Source organism: Vanacampus margaritifer, chromosome 19 (assembly GCF_051991255.1).
Source record: "Vanacampus margaritifer isolate UIUO_Vmar chromosome 19, RoL_Vmar_1.0, whole genome shotgun sequence".
Lineage (NCBI taxonomy): Eukaryota > Metazoa > Chordata > Actinopteri > Syngnathiformes > Syngnathidae > Vanacampus > Vanacampus margaritifer.
The window spans coordinates 8,102,528-8,125,596 of NC_135450.1; the positions used below are offsets into that span (position 1 = coordinate 8,102,528).

General features: G+C 40.3%; 1 protein-coding gene across 1 annotated transcript in view; it reads right to left on the bottom strand.

Moving 5' to 3' along the window:
- Nucleotides 1-23,069, bottom strand: part of LOC144039769 (apolipoprotein B-100-like) — a 46,336-nt gene that overhangs the window by 6,233 nt on the left and 17,034 nt on the right. Inside the window, 23 exon segments of the mRNA XM_077553419.1 lie at nucleotides 1,186-1,257; nucleotides 1,501-1,626; nucleotides 2,261-2,398; nucleotides 2,519-2,653; nucleotides 2,732-2,861; nucleotides 2,983-3,250; nucleotides 4,126-4,353; nucleotides 4,430-4,732; nucleotides 6,244-6,384; nucleotides 6,450-6,561; nucleotides 6,771-6,916; nucleotides 7,037-7,144; nucleotides 7,512-7,605; nucleotides 7,676-8,024; nucleotides 8,125-8,297; nucleotides 9,647-9,834; nucleotides 9,916-10,021; nucleotides 10,137-10,205; nucleotides 10,320-10,677; nucleotides 13,382-13,434; nucleotides 14,933-15,807; nucleotides 19,316-19,333; nucleotides 20,634-21,699. Of these exon segments, the coding sequence (XP_077409545.1) occupies nucleotides 1,186-1,257; nucleotides 1,501-1,626; nucleotides 2,261-2,398; nucleotides 2,519-2,653; nucleotides 2,732-2,861; nucleotides 2,983-3,250; nucleotides 4,126-4,353; nucleotides 4,430-4,732; nucleotides 6,244-6,384; nucleotides 6,450-6,561; nucleotides 6,771-6,916; nucleotides 7,037-7,144; nucleotides 7,512-7,605; nucleotides 7,676-8,024; nucleotides 8,125-8,297; nucleotides 9,647-9,834; nucleotides 9,916-10,021; nucleotides 10,137-10,205; nucleotides 10,320-10,677; nucleotides 13,382-13,434; nucleotides 14,933-15,807; nucleotides 19,316-19,333; nucleotides 20,634-21,699 (5,256 nt within the window).

The window sequence follows — 23,069 nt, forward strand, 5'->3', positions numbered from 1 at the left end:
ATTCAAATTAGGTTGAAAAGTCCAGCCGATGTTGACCATCCGATCAGCCTTGATTGCCGTGCATATGGAGGATCAAAACTGCCAAAATTCTAAATAAATAAATAAACAAATGACTAAAAGTGAAAATAAAAACGGATATAAAAAAAAAATTCAAAAATGTTATTCAAATGAGGGGGCGGAGAAAGCTCTCCATGCAGGCCAGCGAGACTTTCTTGTACACAGAGCAGCTCACTAGACCAATGAAAGGTCCAGTCCAACCAAAGACACCCTTAGGACACCCCCCCCCCCCCTCCCAGGCAGAGCGTCTGCAGCATCCATCCATCCATCCATCCATTTTCTCGGCGGTGCTGGAGCCTATCCCAGCTGGCTTCGGGCAGTAGGCGGGGTACACCCTGAACTGGTTGCCAGCCAATCGCAGGGCACACAGAGACGAACAACCACACTCACATTCACACCTAGGGACAATTTGGAGAGTTCAAATAAATGTGAGAGCAGAGCGTTTGTATTTATTCATTGATATTTAATTCTATTTATATATTTATTTTTGTATTTCGACAATTTTTATTTATGTGTGCATATACGTATTTTTTAGTTATTTTTATTTCCATTTATATATTTTTTAAATGTAATTTTTGAATTATATTTTTTAAATGTAATTTTTGAATTATATATTTTTTTATATCAGTTTTTACTTTCACTTTCAGTCATTTATTTTCAATTTTGGCAGTTTTGGTCCTCCATAAGTGCAGCACCCCCCAAAGTTCCAGCCTGGCACAGCAAGACCCTGCTGCTGAGACAGTACTCGGATGCCCCCTGGGGAATTTAATTTCCCCGGAAATTGTTGGTGGCGGAAAAACGCGCAAACTGAATTCTACCAAGTTAAATTGAAAAGTTCCAGCAGTGGAAAAGCCCCTTTTTTGTGACGTCGAAATCTAAACATTTCAATTCAAGCAGCATTTGAAGTCAAAGGGGATCGTTTATTCAGATTTAAACAGGAAAAGTCTTGTGAGTCCTCTGTGACAGTAAGTGAGGAAAAGGAAAAGGAAAAAAAAACCCCGAAAGATTGGGTAAGGGCCCCTAATAGTTGAGAACTCCATCTATTTTAATCTTGAAATTATTAGAAGAGGGAAGAAAAGAAGGCGAAAAAACATGGACATCCTTGAGAGAGAGGCAAATTGCTCTGACCTTGAACAGTGCATCGCGGGACACTGTATAATATGTTTTGGGTGTCATCTCCAATGAAACGCCTTGATATTTCTGGATGGAATAGGTGAAGGGGGGAGGGGGGGAATGTTTGAATATTCACATGTCAGATGTAATGAAAGCGTACACAGCACAAATACTTTTTTTTTTTTTTTTTTTACATTTAGCAAACACACTGACTAGGAGGCTAAATTATGGAATGTTGTCGACATGCAGATACACAAGCACAACAATGAGTCACATTCTTGGGGAAAAACAAAAATGTATCTGTAATTGAACAAGGTGGCCCCTGCTTACCTGACCCAACTGCTCAGAGTGCTGATGCAGCTCCTCCAGTATTGGCAAAGTTTGCTCCTGGGTGCAGTGCTCCAGAATCCTTTGGATGACTCGGCAGCCGTAAGGGTGCGTGGAGAGGACAAAAACCTGCAAAAGCGGCAGGAGGAAAACATTACACATACACATGGATTATTATTTTATTTTTTTGTTGGCCTGCGATGTGACCGCAAGCTTGACTTCTTTTTTTTTTTGACGTGTTGGCTTACATAATCGCCAATTTTTTTTAAAATAGCTAATTAAGGATGCTAAGAAACCGCTAATTAATTACGTCGTCATTGTATTGTGTAAGTCTCCAACCTTAGTGGCTAGCAGAGCCAGTGTTGGCATTAGTGCCTGGCCGGTACGGTGGCCCTGAAGTGCAAAAAAGGGCTGGCAACAGTAATGAGTGACAGCTAATGGGCTTGCTTTCTTTACTTTTTCAATATTTTATGATCATTTTGCCAAGCCCTATCAACACATTTGTAGTACTAAACAAAAAACAATTACATGGAAATATGACACCTTGATAATGTACCATCATCAGTGTTTGGTTGGTTACAACATGTAAAGCCAAATAAACCTGACAAAGGAGAAATTCTATTCCTGTTTGAGGTGTGGTTCCGGTTAGTTCAATCAGACGACATTCCCGGTGATTAATTGAGGCAGGGCACCCGTTACGGTTGTGGTTATGATCCTCCATTTTGTCTCCATTGAACACCGATTGATATAACGACACACATACCTGGCCTTGGAAGGCGTCTATAATGAACTGCAGGGCTTGAGGCTGGACACACTCGATGCACTTCTGCACCACATGATTTCCATTCTGGTCCTTCACACACTTTAAAACGTGGCCATCCAGCTCACGAACAATGTCACTCTGAAACCAAAATCATTTTCAAAGAAAAGCAGGAGAGCTTTCAAATTGACATCACTTGCACCGAAAACCAAGGCCTGAAGTCTTTTAGCATGAAAACAGACTTAAGAAAATCTCACTTACAATTACCTGCTGGTCAGAAGAAATGGACTCCAAGGCTTTCTGAATGACCCTGCACCCGTACATCTGCAAAGCCAGCGGGAGGACATGGCCGCGGATTCGAGTCGCCAAAGCCAACTTCTGGTCTGGGCTTCCGAACTGCGACACAGAAAACCGCAACATGTAAACCCGATACGACTCTACAAAGTCCATCGCGATAAACGCCGTTCAACCTACCTCAAAGAACTTCTGGATGACGTAGTTCCCAAACACATCCGTCATCAGCTGGTACGCCGCTTGTAGAATCTCTCCGAAAACCATTTGTCTCTCAGCGGGACTGGCCCTCTCCAGCTTCTGCTGGATGAATCTGCGAAGACAGAGAAAATGCCATAAAAAAATTAATAAATAAAACTCTCCATCAAACCCCTTTCTTGTATAGAAATGAGCTGGGTGGCAATTTCTTAAACCAACAAGCTCCTCCCCCAAACCTGGATCCATGCTGGTCTTGGGAGAACTCCACCATGTGCCCAGGCAGGTCTCGGAGTTGAAGATTGGGGAAGCGGTTGTTCCTGAAGTCTTCCAGGAGGCGGCTGCGGCCGGACGGCATCACGTCCGAGCGGCTGTAGCGGGGCCGAGACGGCGGGAAGAGCTGGCTGCTGGAATTAAATAGGCTGGACGTCCCGCCGGCGCTGCGGTACTTGGCCTCAGCTCCGGGTGCTGCAGAGATGTAACGCCCGCTGCCATTTGTCAAGCCACCTGGGATTCACAGGATAATAACCATGACCATAAACTGGAAATGTTACGGCTTGCCTGTGCGCACCTTTGTGTCTAAAAAAAAACCCCATTTAGATTTGGTTATGTTTACATCAGTCTGTGCATCACCAATTCGGTCTAAAATGATCAAATTGGTGAAAACGTGTATGCAATTTGAATGTTAAACTCAGGTTTACAATAATGTTTTTTTCTCAGTCAGTCCTGCTACTTGCGTCTCCTCTAACCTCATGATCCACAAATAAGTGACGGCGAACTAATGTTACATGCAGGTATCTCTGGTCGCGACGTTTTGTTTTATATAATTTTATTAAATTTTCTTGAAATCTACTTAGGTGGTGGCCAGTTTACTTGGGTGGCCCGCCCAAGTATTAACATGATGTGGGAAACCCTGTGATGTGACTTTTTTTTGTTGATTATATGTATCAGAGGACAGAGGTATTAGTGATATCGACACCTGGTATCGGTGACTAATCGTACTGTATCAGTTTAAAATAAAGTGGACCCTAAAATTAACTACACAAATTGAAAAGGGGCTTTTTGTCATGGCAACAAAAACTAAATGAAAGCCAAAACGGAAAATAAATGTTGGGGCACAGCTGTTGTACAATTTGAATATTTATGAAGCTTGGTAAAACCGTTAGAATATCTGTATCCGTTTTTGATTCGCGTTTTGCTTTTCAAGATAAAACCCATTTACCCAGGGCATTGCGAATTACCGTCCAATTCTCAATTGAAACAACTTTGCCTATTATGCAAATGAGCTGATCTTGGTCAATGGCAGAAACTCACTCCACTGGACGCAGGTGTGAACCATAACCTCTAATGAATTCCACGACATTAGAAAAACATGCTCTCACCCAGGTGAAGGCTGGACGAGGACCCGTGAGAGGAGGGCAGAGAAGGTGGGGGAGTGAGAGGCGAGTGGCCCGGGGTGAGTCCGATCGGGCTGGGTGAGGACGAGTAACCCAGGCTGTTGTAAAAGGGCTGTCCGATGGGAGTTAAACTGCTGCTGCCACGCTTGTAAAGCTCGGAACTTGTCAACAGCGAGTCCCTCCGAGACACACTGCTACTTGTAGAGCTTGATACTACAAGGAGGAGAGAAATTTGTAATCAAAGCAAAAAGTGAAAACATCACAAGCGACTTAGCGTTTGACCACTGACCTGACGAGCCGAATCCTCCGAGAGCAGACGCCAGACCCACACCGAGTGAGCTTCCGGTGCTGCTGAAGCCCAGAGAGGAGCTCTGCGGCGGAGGCGGAGCAGAGGTATGCGAGAACAGCGAGCTGCTCTGAGAGGTGTTGGGGACGGACCCGGAGCCGTAGAAGGAACTTGATTGCAGGCCGCTGCTCTGTGGGGGAGCCTGCTGCTGCTGCTGCTGCTGCTGAGGCTGAGGCATGGAGCGGTACATGCCGTTTGCCGGAGGGCCCGACATGTTGTTACCAGAACCTGACGCAGACACTGCTGCTGTTTGCCAGAGGAAGTAAACAGTGTGATGAGTCACTATCTGGATTCATTTTTCACATTGAAGCTCGCTCAGGCTAATTAGCTCAACATATTTCATTTTCTTGATGGAAATCTTTTAGGGTAGCGATTACTAGGGCCCGGCCGATTATTGCTCTTCAAACATCTGCCAGAACAATTGACCAATTTTCCCTCAATAACGCTATAATCGAAGAAAACCGAAGTTTCCGTCGCTGTGAAAGTACCCTGAATGCACCATTTTCCTTGCGTAGCAACTAGCAAATGTGTAGCGTATCTTATTCTGTTTTCCTGACATCCCAGTTAGAGTTAAGTGTAAAACTAAACACATGACAATAAGAATAACATCCACTGTATATTTAAATAAAAAACATGCTTTGTTCATCACTAGCCTAGCGTTAATGCTAAAAGCGAAGGGAGGATCCCATTCAAATTTTTACTAGAAGTTAGCGTCAATTTTGGGGGGAGTGTTTTTCCTTCAAATAACGAATCTTCACACACAAATGGTGTGGGAACACATGCCCACAGGTGAGATAACACTACGCAAAGGCACGAATTCTTCCCAATGTGTGAAAAACGAGTTGTTTTAAAATAATTCAATCGTAACTTTCTTCTGTACTCTTAAGTGTGTACACCATGAATGCACGGCACCACACTGCCCCCAAGAGGCCAAAATGCTCAGGAACAGTCAGTATTTGTTCTTACTGTTTTTTTTCAGTTGCTATTATTTGAGTATATTATTTTCAGATTTTTATGTTGTCATTGCCCTTTCAAGTTATATTTAAAGTTGACATTTCAGGGATTCAAAGAATTTTCCTCAAAATTCAAGGATGCAAACATCCAAGGATTTTGTTGTCTTAACACACATTTCCACATGACATGGCACGAAATACAATCCCCGAGGTCCCAGGTTAGCCTGGTAAGTCACAAGACTTGTGAAAATAACCAGATAAAACTATATAAAAGAAAGGGTTCATGCTTTAAATGAAAATGAGTAATAAAAATGCAAGACGCTTGAATTTCACATAATATTTACAACAAAATTTGTACTTGACAAAAACAGAGTGCAGGGATGAATGGGCATGACTCTACGATGACACTTGAACAGTTGAATAAATATTAAGTTTTGAAAGCACAAATTGTTCTAATTATGATTTCAATCTCAATCAATCATCATTGCAATTTTTCCAGCCCAATTATGTACTCTAACTATACAGCACAGCAGTTGTAAACAAGTAGGAATGGTTTTATTATTGGCACAAATCTATACAATAACCTTTTATACTTGCATGCAATTTGTTGATGAGGTCATACTATGGACTTGTCATTCAAAACAGAGTAAATTTGAATAGCGAAAGTTAATGCGTAAGTGACACACATTGAAAAGGAAAGGGGGATCATTTTATGCATTATATATATTTTCTAAAATAAGTGGCCAATTAATTGGTAATCGGTATTTTTGTTTTGTTGTTGTTCAATGTTCAATAATGACTTACCAGCCTGTGCTGCTGCAGGATTGATGAGAAGAGGCGTCTGGACTAAACGAACTGGCCCACCGAGGCCAGTTCGGGCACTCGGGCCCATTACCAGTGCCCCGGTCTGGTCGTAATAAGCTGCAGGGGCCAACACTTGATAACCTGAGGAATCAAATCGGTCAGCAAAATAACAAATGTCATTTTTATTTGGTATGCCATGCACCAACCGGACATTCCTGCGTATGCCAGTGCGGGGTTTGCTGCCGCCAGAGATTCTTGCTGACTTTGTTGACCTTGACCGGGCGTAAGAGGACGCTGGTTGTTTCCCGTGCGCATTACCTGGTGGCAAATGTAATAAAACACACCACGGTAACCTATCCATCAACCAAAATTATTCTAAAACTACATTCCAGGGAATAGTGTGAAAACGATTTCAAATCAGGGCTTTACCATTTTTACAAAGATTTTGTTTTTTTGCGTAAGCGCTTTTATGCTCTTGCCACTAGCACTGAGGCAGTTAAAGGTAAACTGAGCATGTCGCACTTTACCTGAGGTTGGCCTGGCCCTGGTCCCTGATTGGATGCTTGTTGATTAGCAGAGTGATTGGCAGTAGATGCGGCCTGTTGTTGGAAAAGGTTGGCTGGGTACACACCCCAAGGAACACCATAGTATTGTGGTGGAACCACTGTGGGCCCTGTTGGGGGGGAATTTAAAATACACTGTAGTACGTTGACGATGCTAACTGATAAAAAAAAACAAAGTTGGGAAAATTTTATGTGACCAAAAGGCCAGACAAGGTGTGTTATGTGATCACCTGCAAGAGTAGCGGCTGCTGCCAACCCTGCTGCAGTGTATGGATCGGCTCCAGGGGGGGCAGCGTTGATGATGTAAGGGTTTGGCACAAATGCAGGAGCAAGGCCGGCTAAGTGAAGTACAAAATAAAATAAAATAAATAAAATAAAAATAGCATTTTTTTTTATTTAAATAATTTAAAAATAATTAAATAAAAATAATTAAATATAAAAGTAAAAAATGAATAAAAAGATCAACAACAAGGTTAATTACAGTTTATTTTAAGATTTGTTTTTAAATATTGTTCAGTTCACTAAAGTACAGTAATCTGGTTTCCCCCACCAGGTGTGTAGAAGCCAACAATAGCTGTCAGGGGTGACAAGTGAAATTGGTGACAACAAAAATGACGATCATATTTAACTGGACTAACGTGAACTGCTCAGTAGAATCGGGGATTTATAAAAAAATATATAAAATAAATAAGTTAAATAACATACCAAGGTGCTGCTGTTGAGCCGCTGCCAGGGCATACTGTTGCTGCTGGGCTGCTGTGAGCTGCTGAACAGTAAGGGGATTGGACCGCTGGAATAACTGGAAATGGACCAAATGGAGGTTTAGAGCCGACTGCAAACTCACAATCAAGAGTTTTTCAAAAACAGACCTGCTGCTGAGAACTGTAGTCAAACAAGCCCACGGGGGCTCCGGAGGAGTCCACCTGAATCTGGTTCCCTGCGTATTCAAACTGGAGGGATTCCACACCGGCTTGTTGCTCCATGCCACCCATGTTCTGGGCTTCCTGGTTCTGAAAGTCCTCCACTGGGCCCTTGTTGTGATTCTGTTGTTGGAGAGCATGAGCGTGGGCGTGAGCGTGGGCGTGTGCATGGGCGTGGGCGTGGGCATGGGCGTGGGCGTGGACATGGTGCTGGGTCATCATCTCCAATCCTGTCTGGTTCGGGCCCATCCTCTCCACGGCCTCGGTTGGAGAAGCTTGACGGCTTCCCGGAGTTGGACTGAAGGGACACGTGAATTCCGTTAGGACATGCATCTTCCGGGATTAGTTATACAATAGGTTTGATATTTTTGCAAACGTCCAAAAAAAACAAAACATACTTGAAGTCTTTGCAGTCTCTGTCCATGCCGTTTAGTAAACTTCTTCCGTTGGCTTTCGCGGAATCGCCGTCATCCCCCACTTTCATCTCTGGGCTCTTATCTTCCTCAAAAGGAGAGACTCTCTCAGGACCGTCATTCTTCTCTCTCCCGTCCTGGTCCGCATCACCTCCACCCTGTATTAGGAATGACACAAGGTAAGCCGAGGCACTAGTAAGGGTAGAATTTAGGGATTCACCAATGGCAGAGTTGGCATGAGTGTTGGTCTGGATTAACGATACACCAATAGGAGTTTTTCAGAGCACCGATTATTAGTAGGCGATAGGGCTGGGCAATCTATCGAAAAAAATATCGATATCGTGATATTGGCCCATGCAATATGCATATTGCAAAGACGTGCAATAAGTTACATATGTAATTGTATGCCTTTATCTGAATTTCACCAGCCGGACGCAAACTTAAATCTGCGTCCAATAGTTAAACATCTAGGGTAATTAAAATTAGTTAAATAAGAATACATTGAAGCTTACATATTTTGCCACATGATTTTTTTATTTCATTAGATAATAAAAATGTTATTTCTTTAGGTACATATCGAAATAATATCAATATCGCAATATTTAACAACTATGTTTTTCCAATATCATGCAGCCCTAGTAGGGCAAGGAAGCTGATAACCAATATTTGGAGCAGATATCATTTTGCAGTAAAACACAAAAATTTAGCATTAAAAAAATAAAATAAAAATAAGCATGTTTGTTAAAACAACGTTTCAAATTTTCAACATGTTTTATGTTTTTCTTTCAATTTAAAAAACAACAAATAGACAGCTTTGTTTTAAAATTGTAACAAAAAAAGGAAATACTTTCCTATAGTTAATACTTTTCCAAAGTTTTAACATAACTGAAATGTTAAACTTTCACTTATTTTCATTTTGATTTTAACAAATGCAAAATTCAGCATCTCTTATAAAGTTAAGTGAAATTTCAAATAAATACATACATAAAAAGTTCCATGAAATGAACCACGTTTTAAATTGATCTCTTAAGCTCTCTGTACTTGCGAACATAGCAAATTTTGGGTTCTCATCAGAGTTTAAAGGTTTCAAAAGCAAACTGTGAAAAGTGAAAATTTGTCAGAACGTGTTCAAAATTTCTTTGTGATAAGAAAACCTGTTTGTGACATGGAAAAACTGTCTGTGAACACCTTTGCAGCATTTCACGAACCCTGAAGAAAACACAAAATTCACCAAATGCACAAACATTCGCCGCTCATAGGGATACCATCGTTATCGGCTTACAGATTAGTAAAAAATTATATTTGTCAAAATGTTAAATATGTTGCCGATAATCGGTCTATCCCTAGTCTGGATGAGTGGCGGGACGGTCCAGTAACCCACAAAACATAATGTGTTTGCTGAAATGTGTTGTTTTTGAACAATACTTGATATAAAATAAGACATTTTTATCACATTTGCAAGACATAATGGCATATTGGAAAATAGTGAAATCGAAGTAGAACTCACATAGCCGCCATTCCTGTAACGGGCATCCATCTTGTCGCCAGGAGACGAGCTCAGGACGTACTCCACCATGCTCACACCCAAGCCTCCGCCCTCTGAGCGAGGCGAAAGCACGGAATTGGCATCGCCGTTCCCGTGGAAACCCTGACCTGGCCGTCGCTGGACCATAATTGGCTGGGAGACTGAATGGTCTATAAGAAAAAAAGATTGGCATCAAATATCTACAAAGCTGACCATATGAACACGGCTGGATAAAAATACGAGTGACTCACGTGATGACCCCCATGCATTGTCCCTCCACTCCTCTCCAAGAAGCATTCCTTTTCTTCCATCTTTGGCCAGTTCATCGGAATCCCAGAGTTTTTTCGCTGGCAAAAGCTTCAAATAAAACACATTTGATTAATCGATGCTTTTGACATATTACAGTCTGTGAAGTGTAAAAATAACCATTTCAATCATGTATCTTTATAAATACAAATTCAGAAGATGGTACCTCTCCCATTCCTCTCGACTCCAAAGCAAGAGCTTGAAAGTCATAGTTCATTTCATCCACAGCACGGACCTGAGACACAAGGAACACAAATGTTCGGGGCGTTCCCACCAGGATTTGATGCTGCCTTTTAAGAGTGAGATTGACTCTTCATCCGACTTTCTCAACCAAATAACTGCTACCTACCTGATCCACATGATTAGGGTCCCCGGTGGGCCAGCGATGCTTGCTGGGCGCGCAGCCTCCGAGCTGCTCCCCTGGCTGCCTCTGGAAGAAGTATCCCACCGTGGCGTCATCCTGCGAGCGGCCGCTCAACGGCGGCTGGGGCGTTCCCGGTGTGGGGTTGCCCGCCCTGTCAATGCCCTGTAAATGGGGCCCTCCTGAAGCCTGGCCGGCCACCGCGGCGAGGGGCCCTCCGCTGTGGACCCGGACGCCTGCGGCCTCAGGAGCACCATTTGCATGCAGCATCCCACCTCTCGTCTCCTGCCAGGCCACGTCATTCATACCTAGGATGCTGCATGGAATGCTCATTCCACGGGAAAGCCTGAAGAGAACGGGGGAGTTGTCATTCCAAGGGCATAGAATGGACAGAAGTACAACACAAGGTGCACATGCTTAATTTAATAAGCATGTTTAGCGCAACATTGATTTCAATGAAATGATTGCTTGTTTGTTCATTTTGGTCAAATGTCCAGTAACATCACTAGCTGTGATTGTGTTAGGTTTTCTCTGATCTTAAACAAAGGGGCATTATTTTCTTTCTTTCATTCATTTTCCAAACTGCTTTGGTTTCTCTTTGTTACTAAAAGAGTATGGGACGAATGTTAAAACTGGTTCTTTTGATCAACACATTAATTACATCCCTATTAAGTCAATTCTAACTATAACTTTTGTTGCACCTAAGCTGAAATGAACGCGCCATGTCCCTTGTTGCTGGCTTCTGAAAAGTAACGCAACTATCATGACAATGTTTTACAAGTGACGCGGTCTTGGTGAACTTTGTTCCTTCCGCTGAAAACAAAGGGGCTTGCGAGCGAGCAGGTCGATACAGAAGCCAATTTGATGGCTTTTTGTTTAATCCAATATTGAAGTCAAAAGGGGTCATTTCAAATTGACCACTGAATGACCCCGAAGGCCCGTTCTGTCTGCGTTGAGTCTAGTTCAAAGGATTGCTTCGACTCTGCATTCAAGAGCTATTTTTTTCGTTGGAATTGAATTTGTGACGAGCCGGCAGTCTAGCACATTTCCCTGCACTCACAGATGAGTTGTGTGGCCTTTTCAGTTGAGAAAATGGTGGCTAATCTAATATCAACAGAGGCTATTCATGATAAAGTTCGCAGCACGTGGATGAGTACCCATTAGATTTTGAGATAGAGGTTTTATTCTGAAGTAATCACATCCTGAAGAGGAAGCTGCTCCAAAAAGATGCACTGCATTTCCCCCGTTTTTGGCCGTAATAAACGCTCTAGCATGTATGGAAATTTCCATATCTTTTCTTTGTTACAATCTACTACGAAGGCGTTGCACTTCTTAACTTCCAGGGTGGGCAATGACAAATTTTTGTTGTTGCTTGGAAAGGCATTGCCTTTGGACTTTAAAATAATGACAGAGGCATCTTGTAATGGTTGTTGTCATATTGCTTTGCATTGTCATTGAAAATCTGTGGGAAATGAACATCATCTTGTGACATATTTATCTTGAAATCTTTGCTGCATGAAATCAGATTCAACAGTTTTCACTATCTGTGTTACAGATGCTGTAGTCTGAATGATGATGTCCGTGTTCCCATTGCTACAAATGTGTGAGCAAACCTTTTATTCTAACCTAATGTTTCATCTTGGGTTTTCAACGTTGCATGATTTCGAGAGGCGTTATATCCTATTAACAATAAACCTCAGTCCTGTATCTGGTTTCAGCCTCGACCTCGCCAATAGCTCTTTGTACCATTTGTCCAACATGTTTTGCAATGTTTTAAGCAAACATTTACACAAAATTAAGTGGAAAAGCTAAATTTTTGTAACAATTTCAACAAATAATGCACAGATTTGACTGACACTGTCCAAGATGTATTTATTACATGTAACAGCTGGTTTGTTTGCACTGTAGTTTGCAAAGTGGGTTCTAATATTTTTTGGTTACTTAGGCTCGATGAGAGAGCAAATTCATATTCAGAGTTCTACACCACCACTTGAGAAAACGAACTAAAATAAGCATAGTTTGCTAAGACAAACTTCTTAATTACACCCCATGGAAATGGTTATTTAACTTATTCAAATGACAGTGTTAATTAACAAAAACGGTAATAGCGCGTCTAACACAGGTACGTTAATTACAGAGTTTTGAATGACTACTAATCTGTGAGTAAAAGATGTTGATGATCACACAAAAATGGACAAAACAAGTGCCGCTTGTTAGCATTCGTTGTTAGCTCCGCTCGTGATCATACAAGCGGCGTTTTGCCACCGCTACTACTGAGCCGTGAGGGCATAAATGTGTAATTGCGTCATATTAACACAAAGCACAGGGCACAGTGACAACCCTGGTAGCGCTACATCCATTATTCAAACATTTTCAACGATATATGTTGGTTGTTGCGGCAAACTGACGCTAGGTTTGTTCGACAGGCGAGCTAAATAGCGAGCTAGCTGCTAACAGCGGCTAATTTGGTGGATCACACGGATGGATATTAAAGGCGGGTAATTGTCGTGGTCATTCCATGGAGTGTTTAGTTCGATTTTATCCCAAAGTCCACTTTAGTTGAGCATCATTGCTCGTAGTCGTTTCACTATTATTAGCATTAGCAAGCCCCACGACTAGCCAGCTAGTGTTAGCCGCGTCAGGCCTGTTTATTATGGCTGGTCTGTGCTTGACATCAAAGTTTACTTTAGAAATCAACAATGCAATTTTTACTGAGCCATTGCGTGCAGTGCTTGATATTAGCCGGCATTTTACTGAGATGCACTGTAGATTTTACAACCGGCATCGACGTGGGGAAAGAAAAAAAAAACAAATGTCGCATCGGATGCTGTGCTAGCGCTAATTGCCAAGTTGGTGTTGTATGCGAGCTAAAAGCAAGCAAACACTCAGCGGCTAAACAACATGGCACCCCTTCAAGTTCCAAACAGAGGGGCCTTAACCGCTAAACAAAAGGGGAAATGCTCGCACAACGGCGGCGGCGTGTAAAACACACACGCGGCGCCACTTTGTTCTGCCTGTCGACAGTGAACAAAGGGGCTAAAAATACTTACGCGTTGTCGTATCGAGAGAGGCTCCGGGCTTGAGGCACGCCGTAAACCAAATTCTATATTGTTGTGTTTCCTTGGAGAGAGCGCAGATTTTTTTTGCAAGGCTTTGATAGCCTCGGCTAATAGTTGGCTCGTGCTGCTGCCCCCTGCTTGTAAATAGCGTGAACTACTGCACCGTCGTGCGCACAAGAAAAGTCCCCTCCCAACTGCCTCGTTCGTAGTAATGACGGGCAACCGGCTCATTTTTGTGATCCGTTTTTTTTGGGCTCGACTCTTAAAAGACTCAACTGTTTCGATTCCCAAACAGCATGCCCTGTCTTTAAATTTACACAGATTCAATGCGTTGCATCTTCAAGCATTTTTAGAAACAAATCTTTGACTTCACTTTACCAGGTTTTATGTTACTAGTTACGTCTAAGCATATTTTCCACTCATTTTCTCCACCTCACCAGTGTGTAATTCTGCTAAAACGATGGATTATACCTATTACAACGACCTAGACCACAGACCTAAAACACATTCTGGGTCCAGTAATTAATTTTTTAATTTTAAATCACCTGGACTGTTGCACAAGTGTAACAAAATGTCTGCTTAAAAACATTATAAATTGCTGAAAATAGAGCGGCTAGACTCGTTCTACATAAGACCAAACAACATATGCGTCATAAACTGTGGTTAAAAGTAGAAAAAGGTTTGCCATTAGTTATTTATAGGTTTGGATGTCGCTTAAACTTGTCAACTGCCCTTTGAGACTCTTGCGATTAAGTTTTAACTTGAATAACAATTAAGCAAAAAGATAGTCCAACAAGTATGGTTTATACCTGTTTTGTTTCCATTTTTGTTTCGTTCCATTGAATTAATATTTGCTATGAAGACAAATATCAATTTGTTTAAATGACATCAAATGGGCAACCAGTTCAGGGTGTGCCCCGCCTACTGCCGGAAGCCAGCTGGGATAGGCTCCAGCGCCGCCCGCGCCCCTTGTGAGGACAAGCGGCTAAGAAAATCGATAGATGGACGAAATCAAATGTATGGCAATAAAATTTGTTATAACGCGCGATCATGGAGATATTTTGCTGAAAGCATGTCACTAACCCTTACCCATCTTAATCTGGGAATTATCTGTAAATAGTGTGTGTGGGAAGGGAATGGGGCGGGGGGGGGTCGCAGTATGTCTTTAGTTGCTGTTTGAAGGTTTCTATCATCTTTGCCTTCTGCCGTTCCTTGACGAATCCTCTTGCTGCTCTTTTTACCGGCTCGTTCACGAACGACCCATCATACTTCATTCATTAAAAAAAAAGAAAAGAAATGGATTTATTCTACGTGTTTAGAAACACCCGTGTTATAGTTGAAGGTCTACATGACATATATGTTGAACATTTTAAGTCCACAAACAGTTTGTTTGAGCGCATTATATTCAACATTTGGAGGCAGTCATTCTGACGAGCCCTCCCAGAAAAGAAGGGGGAAACCCAGCGAGGTCCAATCACCAGTTGCTTCACAAGCTGAAAGTTCCCCTCCCTATTTCCGATTGGATTGCTATATTTAGGAAACCTCACTTTGCTTTATAAAGAGATCACGCGGTGTTGTCACGGCACGGTGAAAGGTGTTGCGTCCGAGTCGCGAAAAAAAACAGACTTTTTTCTTCCCCCGTGTCGATTCTTTGTTGACTTCGCCATGGTGAAGGAGACGCAAATGGCGGCTAAGAAACTTGTGGTTGTTGGCGACGGCGCATGCGGGAAAACGTGTCTCCTGATCGTGTTCAGCAAAGACGAGTTCCCGGAGGTGTACGTCCCGACCGTGTTCGAAACGTACGTGGCGGACATCGAGGTGGACACCAAGGAGGTCCAGCTGGCCTTGTGGGACACCGCGGGCCAGGAGGACTACGACCGGCTGCGCCCGCTCTCCTACCCGGACACGGACGTCATTTTGATGTGCTTCTCCGTAGACAGCCCGGACTCGCTGGAAAACATCCCGGAGAAGTGGGTGCCCGAAGTGAAACACTTCTGCCCCAACGTGCCCATCATTCTCGTGGCCAACAAGAAGGATCTACGCAACGACGAGAACGTCAAGAACGAGCTGTCCCGACTCAAGTTGGAGCCGGTGAGGCCCGAGGAAGGCCGAGCCATGGCCATGCGCATCGGCGCCCATGACTATTTGGAGTGCTCGGCCAAGACGAAAGAGGGCATCTGGGAGGTGTTCGAGACGGCAGCGAGGGCAGCCTTGCAAAAACAAAAGTCCCGACGGCCGGGGTTTCTCAAACGCTGCGTTTTGATGTGACTTGAAGGCCCCAGTCCAGGGACTCGCCTTGACGTGTTGTTGAAGGCCTGTTTGGGCAGTGCCGCTCCCTGACAAAGCGTGGCCAAAAAAAGAGAGGAAGAAACGACAATAATGGCTCCGAAGACGTTTCGAGCACAGATGTTCGTTTTCTTATGCTGCTGGGAATGCCATGGGCTCAATTTCACTGGTGGAGGATCGAAAACACAACTTTTTTTTAACTTTTTTTTTTTTTAAACTCACAACATGTAGCCGTGAAAGCTGTTTGTCATGATTGTGTCAATCAACAAAATGAGTGACAGTAAAAAAATATATATATATCTGAATATGTACTGCATATAATTGATTTTGGTATCTAATTGTTTGGGTTTGGTTGAAACTTCCTGTGTGGAATTTGCATGTTCTCCCTGTGCTTGTGTAGGTTTTCTCCAGGTACCCCAGTTTCCTCACATTCCAAAAAACATGCATGGTATGCAAACTCCAGACTCTCTAAATTGTCCTTTGGTGCGATTGGCTATTTGTCAGTATGAGGCTTGAGACTGGGCTAGGCTCAACCCACAACCCAAGAAGATGGATGCATAGCATAGCATATGCGTTACCCTGATGTTCGGTGACTAGCATTAGCATAATGTTAGCTAGGAAACAACCATGACCACTATCCATCAGCCATATTATTATCTAGACAATTATGTATTGTTAAGAGGAACAAAATGTGTGACTCTTAAGGAAGAAGACAGTTTCTGTCCTGTTGTATTGTTTACAAGACATTAATGTCCACACAGAAAAGCACATGATGTAGGGTAAAGCAAATCACTTCCACATCTTTATTTTCATTCTTCATCTTTATTTTCTGTGGACCAATTGTGGTAGTTAACAAGCTAATGTATCTTTGCTAATGCTTGTTAGCAAACTTCTGGGTCACGTCGCACCGCTAACTTTAGCTTTGATTTAAACGTCCTGTATCCTGTTTTCAATTTCATATTTTTCACGTGAGCCTAAAATTGAATGATGACAGATGCATATTTTTCAAAATGAGAATAATTCAGTCGTTCTATTAGAACATTTTAAACAAATGATTCACAAATTCCTTTAGCTTTTCAAAAGTCTTCATTTAAAGACGGCTCACTTTCTTCTCTAAGTTAAAGCAGTAATGTTTGCACGTTCACTTGTGATTGTTAAACAAGTGTTGTTGTTTTGTTTTTTTATTGAAAAAGTTGCACAGCACTGTATCCAGTTTTAATGGTATGAAATGATGCACTATGTGGTGTTAATTAGGGATGGGATTGAACTAAATTTCCTTTTGGGGAATTAAATGAACAGGTCCTTGATTATGTGAACTCGACAGCAATTTTTCTAACAAGTAAACATTAACTGCTGCAGTATGAAAAGGAAAAAAAGTATGGCATACTTCCAAGTCTATGTACGGTATTTTCATAGTCCTCATTGTGCCACAGAAATGTAAAAGTTTTGGATTCAGGACCATCACTGCAGTATAGTGCAGTTTTGGATTTTTAATAAAAATGGGAGGTTGTAATATTTTCTTTCATTCAGGTACATTTTAAGCATATAGTCGTCACTGTTAATGTTTTTTTGTTTTTTTTTTCAAATTTTGTTGGGAGGGCAACAGTTAAGTGTTGACTCTAAATAGGAACATTTTGTTGTGCTGTTAAGGTTTAAATCTGAACCAAGTGTTTCTTAACCCTGCAGTTTATTAGCGACGCAAAAAGCTTTTACAAGTGTGTTGTTTGATTACTCATTTGCTCACATGGGACTAAGCTATTTGATGGCAGGAAAAATTGGACATTTGTGCATTTTTGGAAAGCTCAAAAAGTTGTTTTTCATTCAGTTGGGACGCGCACATAATGTTAAGCCGCCTGAGTGTCAGAGTGATGACTATGAATGTATCTCCCTGTTGTGAACAAACACAATGTATGCCATGTTTTTCCAGTTACTTTTTCTCGAGTTGAAGAATTTTGGAAAATCAGCGTTGACTACAAAAGGTTGTGTAACTTTGCCTTTAAGAGACGATAGGGGTGCTTGGTGAAATCACACTGACAGCTATCGTAACAGAGATTTAGTATCTGATTTCATCTTAGGTTCTGAATCTCAAATGACACTTAGGAATTGTTACTGCTGACAGTAACAATCATCTGTTTTTTGTTTTTTTTTGGAAGAGTGGCTTTTATGAATCACAATTACGTAAAAGTCGCATTCCTGCCTGCCATCTGTTGCTGGTCTTTTTGCTGACTTCCAGGGAAGGAATGCATTGTGCTGCAGCTCCTGATTATTCCCACGCTAGCTCCCCTCGTCTGTCTGTAATTGTCAATGGGTTTGAATTTACAAATATTACTCAGATGGTCTCGTTTGCATTTGTCCATTTCTACAATTATGCTGAAGAAAAGTGCTGAGTATGTGCCAAGCGAAAGCATTTTATGCAAATGAACATTACATATTTACAGTATGTCACGTTAGCTTGTTTTCATGGGGGATTTGGAGCATTTTTTTTTTGTATGCAAACACGCAAAACTTTTCTGATGAAATAAATAAAAATATGTGGTTGCCATGTATAGTAAGTGATGTCATATTTTTGGTCTGATTTTAATGTGCCCTAAAGACTGACTTAGCTTACCATCATTGATAACGAATATTAGTTGTAAATATTATAAATCTGAAATACCTCTGCTCTAGAAATTAAAATACCGCTTTTTTTTTTTTTTTACGAATGATGAAATGCAGCAAGATAATTGGTTTGATATTATGCACTCTTAATATGATAAAATACAGTATGTGATAATTTCTAATAAAAAAATAAACAATTACAATTTTATTTAATATTAAATGATCACATAAATTTCCTATAGGTTTAAGTATGTTAGGGTATAAAACTATAAATCTGTTGCTTCTATAGTGTATGTAGAAGCCCCATGTTTGATTTGTTTTTACCTCCAACCACTAGGGGGCAATGTGTTCCACTGGGGGACAGGTGTTACTGATTGGGGAAGCAAACAATTTCCGAAAGGTGTTATCTTGTATTTTGGGCGTTTATGTTGTTACTTTGAGAGTTGTGATTTTGTGAAGTAGGAATTAAAATGTCATGTTAACCATCATTCCAATCAAGAGAGAATTCCGTGGGTTTATTTTATTTTCTTTGCCTTTTTTACAAGATGTGAAAATTTAACAACAGTTAGTAGCCACAAGTATAGCGGACAAGTGGTGGTGGACAAACCCCTACATTTAGTTCAAAAATTGTTTGCTTCCTCAATTAGTAACACCTGTCGGCTAGTGCAATGGTTCTCAACCTTTTTTCAGAGGCGTACCCCCTGTGAAATATTTTTTTTTCAGTCAAGTATCCCCTAACCAGCGCAAAGCATTTCTGATTGAAGAAAAATAAATAAATAAAATCGAGCGCTGTGTTATCATTGTCTGATTTATTAAACATTGGAACTCTATTAGTATTTATGTGGTCTCTTGAACTATTTGGAAATAAAAAGAAACATGATGGGTTTTGGTAATTAAATAGCCTACTGAATATGAAATTCATTTTATAAATATTTACAAAAACATATTTAAAAATTTCACGTACCTACCTGCTGGTGTGCCTTCACGTACCCCCCATTTAAGAACCATTGTGTTGCTAGTGGAACCCCACTTAAGTATTACCTGGCCACCAGCCCATGGCTAAGGTAAACAAACAAAAACACATTGCCCCCTAGTGGTTGGAGGTAAAAACAAATCAAACATAGGGCTCCTACAGTGTATATGGCATTAAAAGTGTCAACACATTAATCAAATCAATAGAAACTGTTGGCATCTGATGTATAGCACATATACATAAACAAAATAATCAAAGGGAGGGAGGGAGCTAAGCACACATTTGTTGTCATCTACAGCTAATTAGTTTGACCAATTAACATGTCGTTCATACTTTGTCAATTTTACTTAGTGCCTTGCTGCTCATTCATTTTCACTACCGTTCACATGGATTTGAGATTTTGCTAATTGTGTGTTATTTTTACCAGCAACTGTCAGAATGCTTTCCCATTGTTACTCGATTAGAGCACACGTGTCACTTCCGGGAGCCATACGATGCTTTGTTATATTTAGACCTGACAAAACAAATGACTAATAGGTGCGTGACGGAGGTTGCTTTGAAAGTTTCCTTCAAAGAGTTTCCTTTAACCCTGGAGAACCCAAGCACCCTTTACTTCTTTGGAAAATTATGAATTATACATTAAATGACTGCTATAAGTTCACTGAACACCAAAATATGTTTTTTAAATTTTAACCCTTTTTTTTAAACTAGCTCAGAGTTGCTAATTTATCCAAATATATATATAAAACATACTCCTAGGCATTCTGCAACATGATATGAAATAGATTAACAAAAAAAAACTTTTTTACCATCTGATGGTTTTGTTTGGATTGATTTCCAGCTCAACAAAACAGCATGTTGCCAGCCATCTTGTCACCACCACTCTGGCTCATGTAAATGCAATATTCATCCACTAGATGGCCCCATACAGGGGTCAGAAGTGGCACTCTGGACTTTTGAAGTTAAATTTGTAAAAAAAAAAAAATTGTTATTTGAGTAGCAGAATTTATAGGGGCCAAATTTGACCCCGTGGGTTCTCCAGGGTTAAAACATTCTATTACAAGTCTACACAAACAGTGATAGACAAAAAGGCCGCTCAAGAACGAGTTGATTAGTATTTTTGTTTCTGAAACTACACGCTGAAAAGACACAAAGTGTATGCAGTAAAAACGGTCTTTAATTAAAGAAACAGGTTTTAAATAGTGCAATACAACATACAAACGAGGCACAACAGGCAGTGGTGTGAAATGAACAAAATGTTTAACAAAATAGACCCGCAGCAGCATGGATACAGATGACATTGAGTGTACAGTTTTGTATTTTTATTCTTAGAATGGTATTTGTGTTACAAAAACTGGAACTACGGTGTAGTTAGCCATTGAAGTTAGTTCAACTGGGGAACAAAGGGGAAAGGAATATTCAACTCCATCTGTCTGTCACCAACTCTTACCAATTTTTCCAAAGTTTGACTTTTCTCCTTTAGGTCTTTAATGACCGTGTCACGGAAAGTATACAAATGTGCCAGCATCAAGTTAGTTGAGGACTTGATGTCCGTTTGAAGCTTTTCAATGGGAATGTCAGCCAGAATGTTCTGAAGTTTTGTTACCACACTTTTAAGATATCCGCTAATTATGTGGTGGCCATTTTCAATCTGCTTAACAACATTAGTAAAGGTACGCGAGTCGATGGCTTTCTGGTACATGTCGGTCATCAAGGCCGGGACCTTCGTTACATCTCGAGATCTTATAATTCGAAGCAGCCTCTTATCTAATGCAGAAAGATCCGGGAGAATATCTTTAATTGTGTCGCCTCCCACTTCTCTCATTGTGCTAATCAGTTGGTCGTAGACTTGAGAAATTGTTCTAAATGAGTCATTCAAAAAGTCTCTTCCACCAGGAATGGATTCAATGGATTCTAAGGCTGCTTTCGAGATGTGTAAGACGAACTTTGTCACTTTCCCGCCCACTTCCTCATATACACCAATAATAAAGGTACTACTTTTTTGATAGACCTCCTGCCCTGACAGTCTTTGCGCATATCCGGGGATTCGGAACTTGGTTTCTTTCAGGAACGTACCCGTAGCCTCGAGAAAAATCTCCACACTTTGTTGGTATTTTCTAACGATCATATCGGTCTGCTCTTTGACAGATGCCATCATATTGGCGGGATTAAAAGATGCGTAGTTGTCAACAGCCCTATTCACCAAAACCGCACCCTGGTTCCTTGCCTGCTCGAGAGAACCTTCAAGGCGACTTGCGTATCTGTAGATTTGATCGTACGTCGTGAGAGTATGACTAGTGATGGTTTCGACTACCGCGGGTACATTATTCTCCAGTCCCAGCATGATTTCATACGGCATCTCCGCGTTCCAGGAAGTCTGGATATTCAGCTTCTCGGAGTTAATCACAGACATCTTGAGGGCCAGGATATCAATGTCCGTTTGTGGTTCGGTCTGCAGAACAACAAATTGTTACAAAAGTTAGGAACACATTTTTTTCTCTCCAAAGTTTTAATAAAAATGTAGGAAAGAAATATACACTCTAAAAACAGTAACCCAATTATGGATCAAAAATGGACCAAACCACTTTATGAGTCAATTTGACCCAATTTTCTAGTTTTTTTTTTTTTAGGTTTTTTTTTACATAAAAAGGCCCAATTTTTGACCCAAAGTCGGGTCAAATTAACCCAAGTAGAGGATCTGACTCAACTTTCTGGGTTGTTTTTATACAAAATTACCATTTCATTTATTAATTAATTAATTAATTTATTGTAAAAACAAACAAACAATAAAACAGTTGTTTTATACAAAATTACATAATGTTCGACCAATTTTCTGGGTTGTGTTATACAAAATTACCATTTCATTTATTTATTTATTGTAAAAACAAACAAACACAAAAAACTGTTGTTTTATACAAAATGAAATCACGTTTGACCAATTTTCTGGGCTGTGTTATACAAAATGACTTTAAATTTATTTATTCATTGTACCAACAATCATTTTATACAAAGTAACATAATTTTTTTAAACCTATTTTCTGGGTTGTTTTTATACTAAATTAACGTTTTATTTATTTATTTATTTTTATGAATAAATAAAAACTGTCGTTTTATACAAAATGACAAATTATGACAAAATTTCAGAGTTGTTTAATACAAAATTACATTTAAATTTTTTGGCAAAACAACCCAGAAGATTGAGTCAAGTTGAGCCAAGTAGACAATCCGACCCAATTTTCTGGGTCCTTATACAAAATTACCAATTTTTTTACTCAATGTAACCCAATTATGGATCAAAAATTGACCAAACCACTTTATGGGCCAATTTAACCAAATGTTCTAGTTTTTTATTATTATTTTTTTTACACAAAATGGTCCAATTTTCGACCCAAAGTTGGGTCAAATTAACCCAAGTAGAGGATCTGACTCAACTTTCTGGGTTGTTTTTATACAAAATTACCATTTCATTTATTTATTAATTAATTAATTTATTATAAAAACAAAAAACAAACAAACAATAAAACAGTTGTTTTATACAAAATGACATCGTTTGACCAATTTTCTGGGTTGTGTTATACAAAATTACCATATCATTTATTTATTTATTGTAAAAAACAACAACACAAAAAACAGTTGTTTTATACAAAATGACATAATGTTTGACCAATTTTCTGGGTTGTGTTATAAAAAATTACTTTTTATTTATTTATTCATTGTACCAAACCCCCCCACAAACAATCATTTTATACAAAGTAACATATATATTTTTTTAAACCAATTTTCTGTTGTTTTTTTTATACTAAATTACCATTTTATTTATTT